The sequence below is a fragment of the Callithrix jacchus genome, chromosome 5, assembly GCF_049354715.1.
Source record: "Callithrix jacchus isolate 240 chromosome 5, calJac240_pri, whole genome shotgun sequence".
NCBI lineage: Eukaryota > Metazoa > Chordata > Mammalia > Primates > Cebidae > Callithrix > Callithrix jacchus.
In genome coordinates, this window is record NC_133506.1 from 26,600,834 (window position 1) to 26,625,000 (window position 24,167).

General features: G+C 43.8%; 1 protein-coding gene across 1 annotated transcript in view; it reads left to right on the forward strand.

Moving 5' to 3' along the window:
* The window catches only part of SLC24A3 (solute carrier family 24 member 3), a 518,474-nt gene that overhangs the window by 432,714 nt on the left and 61,593 nt on the right, over positions 1 to 24,167 (forward strand). The window contains exon 7 of the mRNA XM_017971984.4: positions 16,324 to 16,398. Within this exon, the coding sequence (XP_017827473.2) occupies positions 16,324 to 16,398 (75 nt within the window). The remainder of the gene's footprint in view (positions 1 to 16,323; positions 16,399 to 24,167) is intronic.

The following is a 24,167-nucleotide window of genomic DNA, read 5'->3' on the forward strand; positions in this document are numbered from 1 at the left end:
CGGACATGGCGGCATAGGCCTATCATCCCAGCTTCTTGGGAGACTGAAGCAGGTGAATTGCTTGACCCTAGAAGGCGAAGGTTGCAGTGAGCTGAGATTGCTCCACTGCACTCCAGCCTGGGTGACAGAGTGAGACTCATTCTCAAAAATAAAAAATCTATACTTAAAAGTTTTCAGTGTGACTTCCAAAATGTAAAATATCGTGAAATGGATGAAAATAGTGGAATTGATACAGCAATGACCAAAATAGAGACTTGAGAGACACATGGAATATTTTTTTAAAGATTATGTTTCAGATAATAGGTTCTGTTTTACCTTAACATAAGAACATAATCTTTTGAATAGGGAGTAGGCCAGCACATTGAATCCATACAAAAAAAGTATGTTCCTAGCACACTATTTGGCTCCACAGTGAGCAACATTCACTTACTAGTGGTAATGATATAACTGTTATTTATTGTTTAATCCACATTTAAAGTCAATCCTTAGATAAAACATAAGTAACTGAAAGAAGATGATGGACTGGAGTGTAAATATTTCTGATGTTAACAATGTAAGAATCAAGTTATATCTAAGAAAAGACTAAGAGTGGAAGATGGAGCGAGGAGGTAGCTGGAAGATAAGAATCTGAACGTTTTTGTTCTACCTAATATAGAAGCAAGAGAACTTCTGAAAGCTGATGGTATGTGACGCTTCAGAGATAGTAGCCATAATAGTTATAACTATCAAAGAGATTAGGATATAAGAGAATATAGGGCATAATACAAATTAGCTAGGGGTGGGGACCTGCCCAGCCTGAGCGCCCGCAGGGGCTCCCTCTCCCTCCAAAAAAAATAATAAAACAATAATAAATTAGCTAAACCTTCGTTTTTCTTTTTTTAAATTTTATTTACATGTGTAGAATGTGCATGTTTGTTACATAGATATACGTATGCTGTGGTAGTTTGCTGCACCTACTAACTCTTCCTCTACATTCCCTCCCCTCGTCCCCCCACCCCCTGACAGGCCCTGGCGTGTGATGTTCCCCTCCCTGTGTCCACGTGTTCTCATTGTTCAACTCCCACTTATGACTGCGAGCATGCAGTGTTTGGTTTTCTGTTCCTGAGTTAGTTTGCTAATAAATCTAAAAAGGCCTATTTTGATTCTTTTATTTGGTATTATATAAATAAGAACTAAAAGAACAAAAATGAAAATAAATAAAAGTGTATACTGCTGGGACATAGGATGAGATGGGGAACAGTTGTTTTTTATTATCAACCCTTAAGTATTATTTAATTTTGTAATATATGCAACTGAACTTTATTTAATATGAGGATAAAGTCCTTAAGATAAGCACTTGAGGAACTCGCTTTCAAATACCCAAGAAAGGAGGAGTGGGGGGAGGGAGAGGAGAAGCAACGAGAACAGCTGTCACTTATCACATGGACTGAGCGCCAGGCAGTGTTCTAATCCTGTGACATGTGTCAGTGCATTTGATCCTCATAAAGGCCTTGAGGGGTGCTATTATTATCCCTATTCTGAATATGAGGAACCTGAGACACAGCGACGTAATTAATAGCTTTCTCAAGGCCAGACAAGTAGTAGCAGTAATGCAGGCACAAGTGTGTCATTTTGTTATCTTTCCTAACAAACATCAATAGAAAACAAGATACAGAAGTGGAAGCAAATGATTAGGGGTTAGTTTAGTGACATCTGAAATAAGAAAAAGCAGAAATGTTAAGAATGCTGACCCCTGGTGAGGAAGGCTGGGCTGAGGCAAAGAAGGGGCCAGAGATGTTTTACTTTTATTTTATACTCAGTTGTCCTACTTGATTTTTTAAAATCATAATTGTCAAAATCATTTTTTTAATAAAAATATTTTTTGTCACGCCTGTAATCCTAGCACTTTACATGCCTTTATTCTTGGGCGGCCAAGAATAAAGGATCACTTGAGGTCAGGAGTTCAAGACCAGCCTGGCCAACATGGTGAAAACCCATCTCTACTAAAAAATACAAAAATTAACTGGGTGTGGTGGTGGGTGCCTCTAATCCCAGTTACTTGGGAGGCTGAGGCAGGAGAATCACTTGAACCCGGGAGGCGGAGGTTGCAGTCAGCTGAGATCACATCACTGCACTCTAGCCTGGGTGACACAGCAAGAATCCATTTCAAAAAATAGATTTTTTTTTTATTTTTATGTCATACAAAACACACAAATGTCACTGAACTTTTAATTTAAAATCATATAGAAATAGAAAGAAATTGATGAAAGCTCAGTTTATGACCCTTTCTTTTGTATCCTAAGATTGGAGATATAATTTGTATGTGTGCATGATTTTTGCAACCAAATGCACCCTTAGGAGATTTGACTTAAATATTTTACTATTTTAAGTGTGTGTTTCATTTGAAGGAAAACATATTTAATTTTCTTGCTAGTACTTCTATTCAGTTTTTAAAGTCCAGTGATTAGATTTTACCAGTCTTGTGCATAAGGTTCAAAGTGAGACTATCTGACCTTTAAGGCCAGGCCGTAAAAGACTCTATACAGCTTCTGCCTATTCCCTTGGGACACTTGCATTGGGAGCCTGAGCTCCTATTTAAGTTGTCTGACTGCCCTGAGGCTGCCCTACTGTGAGGAAGCCCTGAACGCAAACTCCGCCCATACCCTTCTGAGATCCCAGCCTCTAGTCAGTGTCAGCCGCTCATCATTCTGGCAAACAACCCTTCCCAATTATTTCAGCCCCAAGCCTCTGAGTCTTCCCAGCTATAGAATTTTTTTTTTTTTTTTTTTGAGACGGAGTTTCGCTCTTGTTACCCAGGCTGGAGAGCAATGGCGCGATCTCGGCTCACTGCAACCTCTGCCTCCTGGGTTCAGGTGATTCTCCTGCCTCAGCCTCCTGAGTAGATGGGATTACAGGCACCCGCCACCATGCCCAGCTAATTTTTTGTATTTTTAGTAGAGACGGGGTTTCACCATGTTGACCAGGATGGTCTCGATCTCTTGACCTCGTGATCCACCTGCCTCTGCCTCCCAAAGTGCTGGGATTACAGACTTGAGCCACCGCGCCCAGCCCCAGCTATAGAATTAAACCCAGCAATCCCACACATACTGTTTTATGCTGATGGGACTCTCAAAGTAAATTTTTATGATAAATACAAAAGGGATATTGAAATAGATCTGCTTTATAAGCAGAGTGATGGATAGCAGCGCTGCTGGTGTGTGGACTCAGAGATAATCCTGAAGCACATACAAATGCATTGTGACTTCTCGAAATCTCATACACATAGATGGGGCTTTCTTCACTGTTGTGTGGGACTGGGGCATGCCAGGATGTTTCTCATTTTTTTATTGTCACACATCTATTAGCCTCACAGGGTGTAGCAGGAGGGAGCAGTAGTCTTGATCCCTGCAGCATGTTAGAATTACGTGGGGGTATTTTTAAAATCCCAATGGCTAGACCTCAGCCCAGCTCAGCTAACTCAGAATCTTTGGGGGTGGGACCCAAGCATGAATATTTCACAAAACTTCTAGGTGATTTCGATATACAGCCAAACTTGAAAACCAGGGTCTCCCTGAAAGAGTTTGATTCAGAAGGTTTGGGGTAGGTGGGCCTGGGAATCTGTACTTACCAAACAGACCTGGGTCATTCTTACAGTGATGTAAGTTAGGGTCTTACCTCAGCAAGGGACTAACCATGTGTGCTCTGCAGTAATCCAGACCTGCCTCAAAATGTAGCCCTATCACTGTTTTTTTTTTTTTTGAGACAAAGTTTCGCTATTCTTACCCAGGCTGGAGTGCAATGGTGAGATCTCGGCTCACCGCAACCTCCACCACCTGGGTTCAGGCAATTCTCCTGCCTCAGCCTCCTGAGTAGCTGGGATTACAGGCACGCGCCACCATGCCCAGCTAATTTTTTGTATTTTCAGTAGAGACGGGTTTTCACCATGTTGACCGGGATGGTCTCGATCTCTTGACCTTGTGATCCACCCACCTCGGCCTCCCCAAGTGCTGGGATTACAGGCGTGAGCCACCATGCCTGGCCCTAGCCCTATCACTTTTAAACTATGAACCTCACTAAGCCTCAGTTTTCTCATCTGTGAAATGGGAATAGTAAAAGATTGCAAGAATAAAAAAGGCAGCATGTAAAGTGCTGAGCACGGTGTTTGACACGTAAGAACAAGTTGTTCAATGTCAGCTCTTACAGGGAAAGGCTCCAGCGCAGGCCATAACCTCCTGGAAAACAAAAGGTTCCTGACAGCCCCAAATCATTCAGAGAGATCTGTTCTTCCCTTGGAATGAGAATAAGTTGGTATAGCCAAAGCCACTGTTTGCAAATGTTCTCTGTTCCTTATGTACATATGCACAGTAATCCTTTCATTCCAAAATCTCAGGATCTTCTCGTATATGTTTGCATGGATTCTTACACATTGCTGAGCGTCTGGTGTGGGTAAATATTGTCACTCCAGGTGGAAAACTGAAATGAGGAAGTGCACAGACAGCACTCTTGATCACACAGTAAGTGAAGAGTGAAGGTGAAGAGAAGCTCAGGCTTCCAGGCCCCGTACGCACTCTAAAACGTGGAGGAACATTAGGGAAGGAGGCGAGGCTGCAGATGGAACCCATTTTCCCTGGGCTTAGCCTTCGCTGCACAACATAAGCACATATTTTTATCACTGTACTTCCCAGGCTGCAAACTGATCACATTTCTGATCCCATGACAGCTAAGGTCCTAGGTACACTCTGCTTAGATGCTCTTCCTTTGCAAGTTGGAAATCCACAGAAATACTTCGGTAACATAACCTTCCACTTTGTTTTTGGCTAAAAAATAGTCGGTTCCTTAAGAAAGCGTTCTTTGGCCCGGCGTGGTGGCTCATGCCTGTAATCCCAGCACTTTGGGAGGCCGAGGCGGGTGGAACACAAGGTCAAGAGATCGAGACCATCCTGGTCAACATGGTGAAACCCCGTCTCTACTGAAAATACAAAAAATTAGCTGGGCATGGTGGCGCGTGCCTGTAGTCCCAGCTACTCAGGAGGCTGAGGCAGGAGAATTGCCCGAACCCAGGAGGTGGAGGTTGCGGTGAGCCGAGATCGTGCCATTGCCCTCCAGCCTGGGTAACAAGAGCGAAACTCCATCTCAAAAAAAAAACCAACGGTTCTTTGTCAGCTGGTTGACTTACTGGCTGCCTCTGTCACCCAATTCCCTCAGCTCCCTGCTTTATTATCCAACACAGATCACATCTACATGTGTTATTGATATGGTACTTTGTTTTAATTCTCAATTTCTTTAATGCAGGGGGAAAATATCTTCCAAACACACATTAAAGAAATGTCCTTGTGTTCAGTTTGCCCTGGCTGCAGAATTGATTCATGAATGTCACCTGCTTTTCCTACCCCGAGTCACAGAAATTACTTAAAATAGATCGTCTGAAGATCAACTGGGGCCAGATGAGCCACATAGTGACAGCAATCAGTATCCTTTAGTATAAAAATATCACTGTTCACCCCTAAGAAAAGAAGCCGGCTGGCATCTGCACCTGAGGGGGACAGGTGCTTCCTTTCCAACCTACAGCTCACACCAAATATGCAGAAGGGTTTTATTTGGGGGGTTGGGGGAAGTCACCCACATTTTTTGAACACATGCTCCATTTTAAGCCAGATTAGCTCCTGATATTGTGAAAGTCCCCTTCATTGCCAAACACCAGGTAGAAATCTTAATTTTGAAAGCACAATCAACTTTTCTTCTTCATTGTTAATTGACGAAACCAGAAAACACTGGATCCTTCCAGATATGAACCAGAAACTTCTAAATCCATGTCTAATCCTGTGAACTGAAAAATAGCTGGCTCTCCTGTTTTTCTATTTTCTTTGTTTTTAGCATTTTAATTTTTAGAGAGACAAGAGAGAAATGGAGCATCTGTCCCCTGTGATTCTACTACTGGCTCTGCTAACACCATGAAAAATATCAGCTTCTGCATTCTGATAGTACTACAGACACCGAAGGCCAGTGTCATAATGTATGTACTTTCAGGCAGAGGCCTACTTTCAAAAGCTTAAACTCAAGTGCACACTCTTAACTATCTGATTTCTGAACTCACCTGGTGTGCACTCAGCACTTCAGATGTAATGTTGAGCAAACTCAACACTATTTTGAAGACCGAGTCCTATGATGATGTGTGCAGATCAGGACACCAAAAGGATTCCTCAAGCCGGAGAGTGCCCTTAGGTTTTGTCATTCATAGAATGAGGAGATATTTGCTCCCTACATATATCTAGCTACTAATCTGACAGGCATGCATTTGAAAATAAATTCAGCACCGCCTCTGGTTTAGAGTTCTTTGTACTGTCTTTGAGTGGAAGGAATAGGAGAGCATAGGGGGAGCAGGAATTTATTAACATGGTTCTATCCATTGCACAAAAAGATGATTTCCCCCAGCATCTTACACCTATTTTGAGGGTTGGTGCTCAAAATAGGTGTTATGAAGCCCCATACAAGTGGTGTTTCTAGCTTGCAGCTTCGGCCCACTCACAGAGTCGCAAGGCGCCCCAAAGGTCCCAGATGGCTCTCTGTGCCCGCTGCAGCATGTCCATATCCCACTTCTCAGGGAGAGGGCCATGGACCTCCTCCCCAGCCTCATACTCTTTGCATTTCCAGTTTCATGGGTGTGACTCCGAATTCTCTGTCCTCTAAGCCAGCAGGACTCACAGTACAATAAGCGCATGAGTCACCCGGGCATCTCGGTAGCATGCACGTTCCGATGCAGCAGGTCTGGAGGGAGGCCTGAGGGTTGCTTTTCTAAACAGTTCCTGGGCGATGCCAATACCACTGTCCCCGTGTCCCTTGTGATAAACAGCAGGAGACACACAGTTAGCTGTGCAGAGAGTGTCTGTTCAGTCCTCACAGAAATGATTCCGGTTCTGCACTCATCAGTCTGAGATAACAGAATGAATATTGTGAGCCACTTTAATTCTTCCTGCAAAACTGTAAATACAGCCAAGTTTCTCTCTATGATGGTGGATGAAGCAAACAGCACTCTTAATCAAAATCTACAGATAACCCCAAACAGTGGTTTTGCCATTAGTTTAAGCTCCTCCACCTGAGTTCTTATCAACATAGCCAGAATAAAGCTAAGAGCCTATTTCCTCCTGTCCCCTTCTCCAGAGGACAGTTAGATGGACCAAATGCCAGGAACTAAAAAGGAATAGAACCCTAGGGCTTCCATCTCTGAAAACTAGGAGTTTGGTGAGCATGAATGAGAAAAAATTACATCTTTATTTTCACTAAGCACTTTTTTTTTTTTTTTGAGACAAAATCTTGCTCTGTCGCCCAGGCTGGAGTGCAGTGGCAAGATCTTGGCTCATTGCAACCTCTGCCCTCTGGCTTCAAGCAATTCACCTGCCTCAGCCTCCCGAGTAGCTGGGACTACAGGTGTGTGCCACTACACTCAGCTAATTTTTTGTATTTTTAGTAGAGACCAGGTTTCGCCGTGTAAGCCAGGATGGTCTTGATCTCCTGACCTTGTGATCCACCCACCTCAGCCTCCCAAAGTGCTAGGATTGTAGGCGTGAGACACCACGCCCGGCCCACTAAGCATTTTTAATCTAGCATTTGGTCTCCATTATACATGAGGAACCGCCGTAGCCGCATCAGCTGTATCTGCAGTATTGTTGCCGGTAGAAATGTGAGCAATTGTGTGCCGGATTACAGTCCCTGCAGTTATCTCAGAGCTCTTCTCATTCATCACTACCTTGGAATTAATAACAGTTCTTATAATAAAGAAATTTACTGGCTCTTGTTAATAAGGAAACACATATATTAATGACTCTATTTTTCAATGTTTTGATAACCAGATTTCAGTAAATCAGTTTCCTAATAATTCTGTTATTTATTTTATGCCTTTTAACACACTGTTCTGCAAAGAGGTCCGCAGAGTGTCAAGGGGTGCCTAGCATAGAAAATGTTTAAGAACCGTGGAGCACCATGTCAAACATTGAAGAAATGGCAACTGATTGTGTTCAGCATTGTTGATGCTAATTAATACAATTCTTTTAGATCAGGGATCGCAAATGCATATTCCTCCAAGGAGTATAGGCATCTAGAATGAATTAGTGGAGTGGTCAGGTCTAAGAACAATACTAGCAGAAAGAGAGAAGTATATGGTATCTGCCTCTTGGCCTTAGGAGTTGGGGGCACTGAAGAGGTGGGCAACCTGTGCAAGCAGATGAACTCACATCCCATCTAAAGAGGGCACCGCTCAGCAGCTCCACAGTGACACACGTAACGTGGTGTTGAGATTTTTCCAAGAGAAACCGGAAGTCTTGGTGTTCTGTACACCCCCTATAAAAGTTGCGATGTACAATTTAGCAATTATTTCAACTAACGAGACACAAATAAAACAATTCTAATCAGGCCAAACAATGAAAATAAAATGGGGGTTAAGGCTGGGTGCAGTGGCTCATACCTGTAATGCCAGCCCTGTGAAAGACCAAAACGAATGGATTCTTGAGCCCAGGAGTTCCAGACCAACCTGGGCAACATGGCAAAACTCCATCTCTACTAAAAATACAAAAAATCAGCCAGGTGTGATGGCATGTGACTGTAGTCCAAGCTACCTGGGAGGCTGAAGAGGAAGGATCACCTGAGCTTGGGAAGTCAAGGCTGCAGGGAGCCAAGATTGCACCACTGCATTCCAGCCTGGGCAACGAGACTAAGACCCTGTCTCAAAAAACAAAAACAGTGGTTAACATCCAGCGTAAGATGAATACACAACATAGAACGGGTTCAAGTTTCCCTTTGCCCTAAGAATATTCAGTCCAAATTCACTAAACTTCCAGTCTCGTGCTTATCCAAAGAAGGTCAAAATAATTCTTTTAATGAACACCCAAAATCTAGCAAGTATGGTTACCAAATTTAGCAAACAAAAATACAGTATATGCAGTTAAATGTTAATTTCAGATAAGCAACTATACTAGTTTTAGTGTATTATATGTTCCGTGTGATATTTAGATGTGCTTATCTCAAATATCCAGGACTTTTTTATTTTTATTAAAAAATTACTTGGTGTTTTCCTGAAATTCTGATTTTACTGGGCTTTGGGTATTTTATCTGGCAAATTTCCTAATAAGCCAACCCCAAGTTGCGATGGAATAGTTACTATTAAAATTAATATGCAATATTACAATAACTGTTAACATTGTAATTGCATTTGTGTTTTGTTTGAGTAGCATTTTGATTGAGGTACCACATACACTTAGAAAAATGCACCTGTCCTAATACAGCTACATGGCATTTTACAAAGTGGGTACACCAGGTAACCTGCACCCTGGTCAAGAGAGAGAACAGTTATGGCCTCTGAGAGCCCCTCGTGGCCTCGTTCAGACTCTACCCTTACCTACAGGGGAACACTGCTCCTGACTTAAAATGACATGAATTAGTGTGGCCTGCTCTTGAATCTTATACAAATGCAATTGGGTTGTACTTTAAAAACTCACTACGTGTGTGTTGTGTGTGTGTGTGTGTGTGTGTGTGTGTATGCTTTCTCTGAATATTGGATTACTGTGTAGATCCATGGTTTTGGTTCGAGTAGACAGTGCTGGTGTCCCACCCGTGGCCCCTCACCCTTACCCATTTGGTTCCCACTGGCCTGACTTCCAACAGCCAAAACCTGAATTTCTTTGTCTGGGGGCTCCTCCTGGTCACAAAAGCCCATATTTTCTGCTCTTGGGGTAGGAGGTGCCGGGGAATTTACACTCCTAGGGGCAGCTCTCAACCAATGACCAATGGGAGTGGGTGGATCAATACCTCAGCTCCCTCTCCCCTCAGAGGTCTCCCAGAGATCCCCATTAGGATGGAACCCTAGTTGCCCATGGCCATGAGTTGGTTAATATCTTCTTTCCACCACCTGCCTCACTTCTCCACTCTCCTAACAATTCTCCTAGAATCGCCTGTCCAGATAAACTATTTGCACTCAAATCTGGGTCTGTTTCTGGGTAAGTCCAAGCTAATATATTTGGTTAAATTAAATTACCCTAAGTGCCCTACATTTATTCAACAAATTTGTGTCCGGTACCTAGTACTGCCAAACGCTGTGCTGGGTGCTGGCACATCAATGCCTGGCAGTGAATGCACATGTCCTTACACCTGGTACCCAGAGTGAGCAAAGGGAGCCAGGGGTACCACAGGCAACAGCCCGTGGACTTGCTGGCCTCAAGTTCAGCATTTTCTTCCCTACAGCAGAGCTGACTCCCTGTGAATTCTGATGTGTGTGGGAACACTCTGAACCACCAAATGTTGAAGGTCTAGCAGGCAATAACTTACACTTAACACGAAAACAACTGCACATAATTTTGTGGATGATTGAGAAGGCATGTCTGAGTCCTGAGGCATCTCCAGGTCATTATGAGCATCCGTGGTTATGTTCAGCAAGATCAATGAAGAGCACTCAAGAGATTATTCTATGTCTGCACTGCCCTGATGTGGCCTTGTTTCATTTAAATCTATCTCAGCTAGAAGCTCGTTTATTTGTCATTTGTTTTTCTCATACAAAACTGGAACTCAAAATGAGTTTTCCTTTAAAAAATTAAATTAAAAATGTGTATTTATTTTATGTTCCTGGTTGGGAAAATTAATAAGCAGCAGTTCACTGTATCTTGCAAAAGCATGTTATTGTCTTTTTTCATGGCCCAATTATTACTGTCCATTTTCAGTAATGAACTTCTAGAAAGCAGAAGCCATTCGTATTTCAGTGATTTGTCCCAGCACAGAAATTTTTAAAAAGTGTACTTGAATGATGGATAGACAGTAGCAGTGAGACTTCTTGTGGGAGGAAAAACCCACATATGACCTGTCTGAACTTCAGTACCACTTGGTGTCCTCAGATGGTCTCAGGGACACTCCAGAGCTCTGTCCTCACTGCAGGTCAGGTGGCTGTATTTCCTGAGATGAGAATTGGCTGTAGAAATTGTGTCAGCTCAAAAGCTTGGAGCAAAACTCATGTTATGATTTCTCAAATCCCTTTTCCATGAAATTTGTGTGAAATAACAACATTTCTCACAGACACTAACAGTTTTTTGTTTTAGGTTGTGTGACTGTTCTGTTGTTTTGTTTGCTGCACAGCTTATTTTAAAGCAAGTACTCACAAACTGAGAGTATTTGTGCCTTTTAAAATGTGCCTACAATGTCAGGCTTTATTGTTCATGAAGAAAAGTTATGGTAAATGTTATATTGTATTACAGATACACAATCTATCTTCATATATACTATATGTATATTATCATATGTAAATAGCTGTATATAGATTCACAATGCATATCTGTGCACAGAAAATATATGGTTTTATCATAAACAATTACTTTTAACCTCCTAGAGGGAGCCAGAATTCCAGAAGAGAATGTGTTGTTTTGAAAGTGTGAATTTTTTTTACATTATGCCACTCTGAAACTAAATGAAATTATAAGAAGGAAACTGAAGCTGCATATTCAATAGAGAATGTGTGAAATGCATTCCATAAATAGAAAAAGAAATATCAAGATGAAATTCCAGCTGGGTGGGATTCCTAGGGCTTTGGGGGTGGGGGGAAATAGAGCCTCTGGCTGAATTCCTGGGGGAGTGGACAGGCTTCTGTAGTTTGCACCATCTATGTTATTGATCAGTGAGGCAAGGACAGAATTACTCACTGTTGGTTTTCTCCAGGGACCCCTATTCTGGTCTCTTTGCCAGAGTGACTTGTCTTTCTTTACTGCAATTATTTTGCAAAGGGCTACAGACGGTGATCTGTCTTCTCATCAACGTGCTGTGGCTTGGGGGACACCTGCCAGCAGATGCAAAGAGTCTCCCATTTGATGCAGAGATGCTAATATGTCCCCCTCTGCCAGAAAATGTATTCAGGGCTGAGTCACATGGCTTCTGGTCTTCGTCTAGAGATAAGTGATCCTTCACTGAGTGGCAAAGGGAACCATGCGGAGCCCAGAAGACCAGGGTATTCATCCTTGTGAAACAGTGAAACACTCAGCCACCAATGAGCTGTGGTGGTGTTTTACTTTTGTAAATTAAATTGGCCAAATAGACAGGCAGTTTCAGTGCTTATTTAACTGATTCTTTCCCTCCTAGAATATATCTGTATCTACAATATATCCCTTCCATATCTACATTCCTATCTATAGTTTTTATAGTAACTCTGCTTTGATCACTTACCTTGATTCTCTTGAAAGCAGTTCATTTTAAAATTTAGCTGGGGTCACTGATTTTTTGTCTTTCAGACTTCAACTGTTCTCCTTTTTGGCTATAATTTCTATTATACCTGTTCTCGTGGCTACAATGAGAGATAAAGGAAAATCCCAATGGGAGGCCATCGTAAGTGGGTGTCTGTTTTTCACCTTTCCCTGTAGTGAAGCATTGTAGGATAGTGTCTGGGAACAGGGACCCAAGGCCCAGGATTCCTAGATTCAAATCGCACACTCTTCCCCACTGCTAGTATTACCAACCTGGCTTCGTACTCAACTTTATCAAGCCCAGGTCTCTGCGAAATGAAGGTAAGCCGAATCGTGTTGGGTCTCTGCAAGGATTGAATGACAGAATACTTCTAAACCCTCTTCTTTGCAGGAAGGGTCGCAAAAATATTGCTTTTGTGGTGAATGGTGGTGTCAGAAGCGTAAGTCAGAGGTTGGCATGAGTTCATAATCACAGCTCTTATTGTAAATAGCATAGAATTATGAATTATTTGGGTATATGCCTTTCTAAATTCCTTCTAGAGTGTGGAATGAATTCTTTGGTTTGGTGGCTTCTTACATGTGCCAGAGTTTGTCACTTCTGTAGAAAAAATGATTTTGCTAAGGGTAGGCTCTTAATCTGGGCTGAAATTCTATTACAATCCAGATATTGAAAACTGTTCTATTTATAAAAAAAGAGAAAGGATATCACTGTCCACCCACATTTGACATCTAGACCTGATATATTTCTTGCAGGAGTAAAACTAAGTGTATAATTTGTGATATATTTTCCTATTTTTATTAAAGTTATATAGGCACAGAGCTTGAAGAGGCAACCCGTTCTAGAAAACTTACTGCAGAAAACAGCCGTCTTCCAGTCCCACCATCGCCATTTCTCCACTCTTCTGAGGCAACTACTTTTCATTAGTTTGCCTGCTCCTGATATCTGCTCGGTATCTCTAAATAACCTGCTCATAGATGGCAGCTACTTGACTTTTTCAGTTGCAGGCATTCTCCATTGACTTCACAGTATAGCAGAGGAGGGTTTGGGTCTCTTTTAATCCCACCCATCTCACTACCAAGCGTTCATATTCCCCCAAAGAGTTACAAGTTTACTTAGACAATATTCTGCTGAGTTTATTACTATGGGACCACTCTTCATAGTTGAGCCAGTAATACATAATAGTTCATCTTCTTTTGGGCACAGTTCTACGTTTCCCTTCTGGCTTATAATTGTCTTTTTTGTTGTTTGTTTGCTTAGTTTTCTGTGTTCTATTCTTAGACCTCTCAAATCTTCTTTCCATAGGTTCAAATTTAACAACTGTTCCATCAATTTTGTCCTTCTGGCAACATTTTTTCTGGAGTCCTCTGAGCCACTTCAATCTGGCTGGGTTGTTCTCTAAGCCTGCTGCAAAAGTTTCTTTTTGGAATCTCCTTTTATCATCCTTCTAAATTCTCCCTTCACTGTCCTTCTAGAAATCCCACTTAGTAATTATCATCATAGGTTCTGGTTGCTTGGTATTATGTTTCATTGTAACATCATTATCTGTAACAAGTGCTTTACTCCCTTATTTTGGTGAGTACATTCTCCAGTAGCTTTTTCAGAAAAAGCACATAGAAGACAAATTTTTTTGAGACCACTAAAATTTTACGTTTATTCTTTTCTCATTTTTAATTAATAATTTTATTGAGCATAGAATTGCAATTGTTTTTCTTTCTAATTCTGAAAGCATTACTCCATTTTCTTCTAGCTTTCCATGTCTTCGTTGAGTACAAAATGTCATTCTCATTTTGATTTTTTGCATATGAACATGTGTTCCTCTGTCTGGTAGTTTCTAGAGTCTGTTCTCTGTTCCAGTGTTCTGAAGATTTATGATTATCTGCCCTGATGTACATCTTTTCTTGTTTATCATGCACTCAATCGCATAGACTCAGAGGACCCTTTTGCTATGAAAATGCATGTCTTAACTTCTGGAATTGTTTCTGATTTGTTTATTTGATCATTTCCTCCTCCTGTCTTCTCTGTTTTCTAGACCTTCAATTCTTCAAATGCTGCATCTCTTGTGTTCTATTAAGGTAAAGAATGAGCATTAACTAGTCTATATGAGGTAAGGGAGAAGATTTGGAGATTAAATTCTTAAACAGTCTTTTGATTGTTCTGTTTTCAGGCTTATCTTTATTCTAACTTCTAAAACATTCCCAATTATTCTTCTGCTTTCCAGCTTCCAAAATGTTGTTGTTCTTGTCCTCTCTTCTATTCCTTTTGCATTGTGGGTCTATGTCCTGTTTGAAAGAAACCCTTTAATATTATTATCTTGTTATGGGACAACAAGAACGGTCATGGTGCGTGTTCAATCTGCTGTTGTTAACTAAAAGCCCAAGTTTTTTGTTAAAGAAATTCAGCATTGGTCTTTGCCACATGTTTTAAGCCCATTTGTCTGATTATAATAAAGTGAATAAATACAACCTCTTATGACCTGGTGGAAAATGAACAACTTAGTCTAGATTGGACTAAGAGATTAGATTGATCTCTTGTATAGCTGGTGAGTGACGACCACAGATTCTAAAAGTTCACGGTATTGAGAGAGAATGATAAAAGGGCAAAGAATGCTTTATATTTATTATAACATGATTTTTGTAATGCGAGTCCACCCTGCCACATGTGACTTAGATCTGCAAATACTTCACCTAATAAGGCAAAATTAGCAACAGGAAATAAGTAAGTGTCCATATAAGAAGTGGGGAATGTGTTAATGGAAAGAGACTGGCCTCATTATTCACTTATGGTCCTACGTAAGTCATGTCTTTTATGTTATTTGAATCCAGAAAGCCCTCTCCAGTTTGACTGGTCTGATCTTTAAGGACTTGCACTGCAGTCAGGGCTGGGAGAGGCTCAGGGATCGCATGTCCCTGGGGTCCCTTTTCCCACTGTGTTTGGTGTAGCACGTGCCTGTCATTGGCCTGGTTGAGTGTGCTGACTTGTGCTGTGTCTTTTTTCCCTTACTCTGCCAAAGGCAAAGGTAAGCCAGGCAAACGCCCTATGGCCATGAGGTAGCCGATACTCTTCCATGGAAGGGACAACCCTTGGGACAAGGTGTGTGTACTCTCCCAGACTTACTTGTAAGGTCTGCCAAAGTGGACCTACACTGTCAACAGAGAAAAATACTAAATATCCCTAAAGAAGAGACTGTGAAGAACTTCCCAGGGAGAAATAATTCTTTTTCCAAAACAGAAACCTCAACCTGACATCCACAGCTCTCTCCTCTCTCCTCAAACTCTCCCCACCACTTCCAGCCCTGGCTCCTCTGCCCTCCTTTGGACCTAGCACTCCCCTCCTCTTGCAGGGAAGGCTGCTTTAGCCTCCAGCAACGTGCCTGTCAGTCTGTGTCAGCAGAGACAGCATCTCTTTAAGGGACATCTCCAAATGCTAAGAAGAACGTTTTCTCTAGGATCAGTATGCACATCAATCCTTCAAAGGTTTTGACTAAACCAGGGGTCAGATGCCAGCAAGGCCAGGCATGTAGTAGAGATGAGGGAAGAAGGCCAGGCAGAGACAGGCTTGTCCACACCCCTTCTGAAGGGCAGCAGCTGTCCTGCACAGGTTGCTCACTCCACGGGGCAGGACAGGCTGTAGCAGACTCTAGTGTCATGACAAAGACACGGATTAGGATTGCGCCTCCCATCCTCTTGACATTAGAGATATCAAGTCAAGCCTGCTTCTTGGGGATGTGAGACTCCTCTGATGGGAAACTTTGCATTAAGGGTTCCCTGGGCCTCGCTGAACCTTCCTCAGACTGCTTGGCAGCTGGGAAAATGCACCCAACCATCCCTGCCTGCTTCGCAGGGATCAGACCCACATCACAGTTGGACAGGCTGCACGCCCAGCTTCCCTGGAACCCGTTTTCTATCACCAGCCGTTTCCCCCTAACAAAATTGTCACAGTTTTAATTCTATCTTCATGTCTGTCTCTCAAAGATCCAGACTAATATGCCTAAAGACCTTGAGTAAATTCCTATTGATTGGCAGATTGATTGGGTGCAAGACAGAAGGCCTAGACAGGAAGCTGGCCAAGCCTGCAGGAGCCCGCCTTCTCATTTGTGCAGTCTACATCCTGTTTGACTTTGTTTCCCTTGTCCTGTAGGTTGTGGCTCTTTCCTCCTGGTGCCTGCTGAGGGATTCGATTTACTACACGCTATCCGTGATCGCGCTCATTGTGGTGAGTCACTGGCCATTTCAGCTCCCATCGGTGCTCTTCTAAGCACCAGGGGTGGTGTGCGGCTCCTCCGCGTGGAGTTCACTCGAGGTCATGGGTGGCGAGTGTGTGATGTGTGTCTTTGCATGGAAGCAGATTTCTTTCTTTCAGCTACTTTGATCACCGAGAACACCAGCCTGACCAATGGGTGGTCGGAACCAGCATTTGGACTTGGGTTATCTGGGTCTGCGAGAGTCCATTGCTGTTCTGAGACCCTCCTGACCATGGCTCTTCTGTCACTTCATTGGCGTCCCTAGCTTTGGACATCACTTCTCCCCCTTCTGATTCTGTACGCTCTGCCAGGACACTCTCTGCCCTCCCACAGAGCCCATTACCATGGCCAGCTTTGTCCCAACACCCACACCTGTATACTTAGCAGTGACACCTCTCTGAGGTCCTGTGGTGGATGAAGAACTCTCTACTAGTCATCTCCATGCCCCAACTCAATATGTCCCTAAATAGACTTTTTTTTTTTTTTTTTTTGAGAAGTAGTCTCACTCTGTCGCCCAGGCTGGAGTGCAGTGGCACAGTCTTGGCTCACAGCAACCTCTGCCTCCAGGGTCCAAGCGATTCTCCTGCCTCAGCCTCCCAAGTGCCTGGGACTACAGGTGTACACCAACATACCCAACTAGTTTTCATATTTTAGTAGAGATGGGGTTTCACTACATTGGCCGGGCTGGTCTCAAACTCCTGACCTCAAGTGATCTGTCCACCTCAGCCTCCCAAAGTGCTGGGGTTACAGACATGAGCCACCACGCCCTGCCCCTAAAGAGACTGTTGATGTTTTCCCCAGGACTTGCTTTACTATATATTTAATTCCCCATTCCCATCTAGCCACAAACTGGGAATGATTCCCTCAACTCCACCCAGACCCATGAGGCTTCATTGTCCTGTGGATTTCAGCTACAGCAATCTCAGCAGTGCATTCCCCCAGAGCCCACTCAGCTGAGGCTCTGCATTGCAGGTGTGGACTGCACTGCAGCTGCTGCAGTTCACTGCAGGTCAGTGTTTCCCTTCCCCACTCCTCTCCACCCCCTGCCAGTCCTCACGGCCATCCGAGTGGTGTCTCCACAAAGAACACCCACAAATGCTTCTCCCTTGTTCAACTGCTCAGTGGTTCTGTGTCGTCTGTGGGGAAAATCCCATACTCTTCAGTGTGGCAAGCTGAAGGATGGAAAATTGGACAGAACATTGAAATAACAGTTGGAAGATCTGACCCTTAGTTCATCTTGACCCTTTACCATCGTGATTAATTTTATGTGTCAATTTGACTGGGCTAAGTGTTGCCCAGATGGCTGGTGAGAGTATTTCTGGCTGTCTGTGGAAGTGCTTTTCAGAAGAGATTGGCGTTTGAATCCTAGAAGATCGTCCTCCTGACAGTGGGTGAGCATCATTCAATTCACTGAGGGCCTGAATGAAACAAAAAGGCAGAAGAAGGGTGAATTTGCTCTTCCTGCTTGAGCTGCGCCATGAATCTTCTCCTGTCCTCAGACATCAGTGCTCCAGGTTCTTGGGTCTTTGGATTCAGACCGGGACCCACAGCCTTGGCTCCCCTGGTTCTCAGGCCTTCAGGCTTAGACTTGCTCCACACCACAGGCTTTGGAGATGGAAGATCACAGGACATCTCAGCCTTCATGATGCTGTGAGCCAATCCCTCGTAGCGGACCTCCTCATATATATATATATATATATATATATATATATATATATATATATATATATATATGTCTTTTGTTGGTTCGGTATTGGGGTCTGGCACATCTGCCGGGGGGCTACCGACCTGCGGGAGTCCCCAAGACCACCAACGTAGATGTCTCGTTCAACCTGAGGGAGAGAGTGCGCGGAAGTGAAAGAAGAAAGTAAAGCAGAGTCTGGAGGTCTGAATGACTTGTAGTCAAGCAGCAGCTTTATTTTTGTGGCTTACAGCTTTTATACCTTTTTTCTTGTTACATTTACTTTAGCTCAGCAGAAAAGGGGGCAAACAGAAAAGGGAACAGAACTCGTGTAAAAATAGTTATCAGGGGCTTGTGATAACAGCTCACAAAGCAGTTTAAGAGTTAATCTATGTTTTTCAAAGATACACAGTGCAAGCAAACAATGGTGCCCTTAAGGTGGCTTGTTAATCATGTTTTCCATCAGGAGGTAGAGCAGAGGCTTAGCTCCTGAGAAAATATGGGCAGGGGTCTTTGCCCCTCTCAGGCATCTCAATTAAGGCAAGCCTATTGCTTACACAGAGACGAAAGGGGATATGAAACAGTCAGCAAAATGTCCTCATAAACCACAGGCCCTTACTCTGCATTCTGTTTTTGCCTCAGTGGCTTAGCCATTTTTACCTCGACTCGACAGCCCTCGAGAGCGGGGGGAGAGCAGTTAGGTCCAGCAGCCAAGATGGGGCGAGTCACACTAACTGTCTCAAGCCCTTGGTGCGAACACTGCTGTTCGGTGTCTCTGAAGAACCCTAACTAACACAGCCCTCATTGGCTCTCATGACCTTGGAGAAATCAATCTCTCTAGGTCTCAGTTTTCTTACCTACACAATGGGGATAGATCAACTAAAGGGTCTACTCACCAGTTGGACAAAGCTCTTACCAGTACATTATTTTATTGTAAATCTTTATGCAAATAAACAGAAGGTGAGGCTTGATGTAAGACTTTCCCTGAGCAACCAGACAGGGACTTCAGTGACCAGCAGTTTCTGGCACTGAAAATGATGGGTTTACAAAGCATCATACAAGGTTTGCCAGGAGGTCAATGTTCCCTTAAAACGTTCCCTCAACCTTGTCCTCCAGAGTCCCCAGATTCAAACAGGAAGGGAGTTGAAACTACCGTGCTCCCCTAGTTCCAGGGGCCCTTTATACTTCGGAGGGCTGGAACCCACCCCGGAGAGCAGAGATGTTCAGAATGGCATGCTGGAACTGAAAACATGCTTCATCTTTTAAACTTCTGGTTGGTAGATTTAAAGATATACATGAACTCTATGTTCTTATTCTCAGTTATTACCTGTGAAAAAGGTATGATCATGTGGAACCCGAGGACTCTTCCCAGGCTTCTCCAATATCCCTTTCCATGAGCTTCATCCTTCCATGTACAAATACACACTGACTGTGTGCACTTTGCTCTTCTGCCATTACCAGATGTTGAGATGATTTTCGAAAAAAAAAGTTTCAGAGTACGTGGTTAGAGGGCAATGTCAACGAACCCAGCCCTCTACTTTGCTGAATTCCAGAAGGAGATCACTGCTCATGAAGGCAAGGTGGTGGAATGGAGCAGAGCACATTCAGATCTCCTGGGAGCACAGACTTAACCACACACTGCCAACAGCAGTTCTGCTGGTGTTAGCTTCTTTCCCGTTTTCCACACAGACACTTCCTGGACTATGTGTGAAGTCACTTGTCTTCTCTTCATTGTATCTGGATATGTCCAAGATAAAATGAATGTAATTGTTGCTAATGATGTGTGAAGAAGTTAAGAGGTTTTGCTTCTTTGGGCTTTGAGTAACTCCTTCACCCAAGCCTGGGCTTTGTGCAAAGCTATTATCTGCCCTCAGGGTGCAGCTTATAAACCCCAGAACTGAGCTGGCTGAATGTGCAGGCTGCCAGGGCAACTCTGTATTTCATTCAGACAGCAACAAACCACACAAGCAATGCCGTTACCTGACGATGTGGACCGTATTATTTACAGACCAGTTGTCAAGGCTAGAGTTGTGTGATTTGAGAAAAATTGCATCTCTTCACTGTTAAGAAGAAATGGAAAAGGTGAAGTTCGAGTTCTTCAGGCTGAGTCTTGGTTCTTTTTACTTTAACGGGCGTTCCTCCAGCTTCAGCCTGCACTGGAAACACTGAGCAAGCCTATTTAAAACGCAGAACCCAGAGACTGGAGTTCAACAGGCTACTGAGTAGGACCTGGGAAGTTGCATGTTAACCAACGTTTTCCCTCACCCGCAGCTGATTCTGATGCCCGCAGCACCACACTGCATTTTGAGAAACACAACTTTAATGTGGCTGGAAACTGTTTCCTTGGGGTATTCATCCATTGCATAGAAATGATAATTTTTGAGATTCCCAAAGGAAAGGAATCGTAGCCGCCTAAGTAACTTTAGTTGTCTGGATTTCTGATTATTGCTAGTCTGAGTAGACTCTTAACTCTTGTTAAACGGTGGCCAAACTCCCAGGGTCATTTTTACATGAGATTTGAAACTGTCCATGAGGTGGACAGAGTTTCACACCATAAAGTGCCGCCTCTCACAGTGTCTCCATGTCCATATTCCACGCCCCAGCCAGAGGCTGCAGCTCACACACACTCTGTGTCTTTTTTCTTATTCCCCTCTTTCTGCTTCCCCTAATATCATGGTAACAAAATCATTTTTCATTTTTCTTCCAGTTTCCCTTGGATGATACTAAGTTTCCCTATAGGACTCTGCAGTGAGCACTTGAAATTCCGTCGTTTAAAAGCCCTTCCGGCCGGCCGTGGTGGCTCACGCCTGTAATCCCAGCACTTTGGGAGGCCGAGGCGGGTGGATCACGAGGTCAAGAGATCGAGACCATCCTGGTCAACATAGTGAAACCCCATCTCTACTAAAAATACAAAAAAAAATTAGCTGGGCATGGTGTTACGTGCCTGTAATCCCTGCTACTCAGGAGGATGAGGCAGGAGAATTGCCTGAACCCAGGAGGCAGAGGTTGCAGTGAGCCGGGATAGCGCCATTGCACTCCAGCCTGGGTAACAAGAGTGAAACTCCCCCTCCAAAAAAAAAAAAAAAAGCCCTTCCTTCTACCCACCAAATAATTACCAACCTTCCCAAACAATGCATTCAACTATTCGGGTTTTTTCAAAGCACTCTTCCCTATTAGACGGCTCTGAAGTGTTCAGAAGGCATAACTGTCGGTGTCCTGAGGCTGTGCAATAAGGACGTTCACCCAGAAGGCACGTCAGGATTCAGCGGGACCAGACGTTCTTCTGTGTACCTGCCCACCAAGGGGTTCTTCAGACCTCAGCAGAGGAGCCCTGAAGACAAACCGTGGGCCCTGGAGACCCACAGAGAGGAACGGTGACTTCTCCAGAGACTGATGGCTGCTGAGGGGCCAAGGTCAGGAAAGTGCTAATAGAGTCATTATGACCTGGATTCAAAACGGCTGAAATACCAGCTAATGTGAGCAGGACATGCGGGCCCGACAAGCAAAACCACAGGAGCAGGAAGCGCACGTGCATTCTGAAGCCAACGGAGCTCAGAACAGTTCACTCGGACGGAGACACGGGGCAACGCACTTCCCGATTCCAATATTTCACCTAAACTTTACTCTGTGCTATTTTCTACTGTGTTTGTTTGAAGGAGAAGCAAAAGAACTGAATTTAGTGATTGTCTAAAGCAATAATAAAGTGTGGGCTTCTTGGTGCCCTTCCCCCACCACAGTCAACATTCCCTTAGCCCTGGTGACGTTCCATACTTTGAAACATCTGGCCAGCCGTGGAGAGGCGGGACAGTGGCTCTGAAGGCATTGAGGAGCCTCCCCCAATGCCTTCAGTCTCTTTTTGCAAGACAGACATCACCTTTGAAGTCCTGGGAGAGTTCTAGGTTCTTTGGAGTCCTTCCTTGTGCCCATCCACCCAACAGCCAAGTGCAAATCATTGTAGATTTGTCACTACTTCTCCTCTGCCCCCAGTGAGCACTTCAACTATGGGCATGTCCGGCCTCCCAGTCCTGTCTTTTCTCCAAATTCCAGCAGGCTGACCGGTTTTTTTTGTATTGAAATGTTACTGTAATTTACATAATCAGGTAATTTGCATAAATGCAAATGATTCATTACAACGGCAGTCTAGCAGCTGCTCTAAAAGAAATACTTTATTTTTAACCCTTCTTCTTTGCTGGAGGACGGGGCCTATGAGGGCGGAGAGGAGGGCAGCCCCCGGGCAAAGCAGATAGGCCTATGGGACAGGTTCCAGGTAACATGGACCAGGTCGAAACTCCAAAATCACAAGTGCGGCCTGTCTGCTGATAGGCCAGGTAAGCCCTTGGCAGTAGTTTGGGGGTTCTCAGGGCAGCCCAAGCACTGGCACAGCAGTGAGGTTCCTTCACGGCAACACATCTCCTTCCTTCCCTGGGATATTCATTGTCATGTCCCCAGGTGGATGGATGGAGCCCAGGGAGATACAAGAGAGCTCAGCTGAGTCACCTGCCACAGGGCCCCAGCACTTCTAGCAGAATTTACGTGTGATAGAAGTGGTCTCCAATCTTGTGCTGTCCAATAAGGTAGCCATTAGTCATGCGTGGCTGCTGACAGACAACTAGTGAAACCAAGGCGCTATGCTTTTTATGTTATGAATTTTAATTCTTAATAAGCATAGACTTGATCCTCAGCAGGGGACTGTGTTGGGTCTACTCTGACTCTGCAAGCTGCTTAGTGAGTCCCACCTTAGAGATGGCAACACCATGGCTCCAGGGGCTAAATAATTCACCCAAGGTCAGGGAACGCCGGTACTTCGAGTTTGCCAGAGCAGGTGTCTGAGATGGTGCAGTTCTGCTGCCCCAATATAGAATTTGGACTTTTCCCCCCAATAAAATTCTCCCCCTACAATTTTTAAAGTCATGCTTACCCCACTGCCCCGTCCCCCATTAGAGATGTGTGTTACCATCACTTACTTTGAGGTCTAGTTTTTAGGCAGAAGGGAACAGCTTCAGATACCCCACGGCTAGCATTTTTTCATTAAAATAACTAATCCGAAATAATCTGGAAATGGTTGTATGTTGCCCTTTCTGTGATAGAAAAGACATCTTCAGAGGTCTCGTGGAAAGCTGCCCTTCACCTGCAGCTGGCTGGCCTCCAAGGCCCTGACCCCTCAGACCCATCACCCTTCCCTCCTGGACCCGTTTTTCATAGGAATTAATCTCTTCCGTCTCCAATTTAGAAAGCCTGGAGTTCTTATGTTTTATTTCAGTAGCTTTTGGGGTACGTGTGGTTTTTGTTTACACGGATGAATTATATAGTGGTGGGGTCTGAGATTTTAGCATGCCCTTCACCTGAGCAGTGTACATTAGACCCAATATGTAGTTTTTTTAACCCTTGCCCGCCCTCCTACCCTCCTCCTTCTGAGTCTCTGAAGTCCATGATGCCACTCTGTGTGCCACTGCATACACACAGCTTAGCTCCCACTTATAAATGAGAACATACGGATTTGGTTTCCCAGTCCTGAGTTGCTTCACTTAGAAAAATGGCTTCCAGCTCCATTCAAGTTGCTGCAAAAGACATTATTTAGTTGCTTTTTGTGGCTGGTTGGTATCCACGGTATGTTATATACCACATTTTCCTTATCTGCTCATCAGCTGATGAGGACCCAGGTTGGTTTCATATCCTCGAAACTGTGAATTGTGCTGTGACAAACAGACTCACGCAGGTGTCTTTTTGATAGAATGATTTCTTTTCTTCTGGGTGGATACCCAGTAGTGGGATTACTGGATGGAATGGTAGGTCTACTTTCAGGTCTTTAAGAAACTGCCATACTGGAAAACTTGAGGTCCTTCAGGCCACTGCGCCCTCATTACATTTCAGCTCTCTTCCTGGCAAAGTCGGAATAACTACGGTAGCTAGAAAATCCTCACCGGGAATGACTGTGACAGAATTTTAAGATCCTTAAACAAATCGACTATGGTCTTACAAAAGTCACCTGTTTTGCAGTCCCCGCTGTTGACCGGAGGAAGGAAGGGCCTGCTTTGATGTCACTGGGTAAACTAGGAGGCC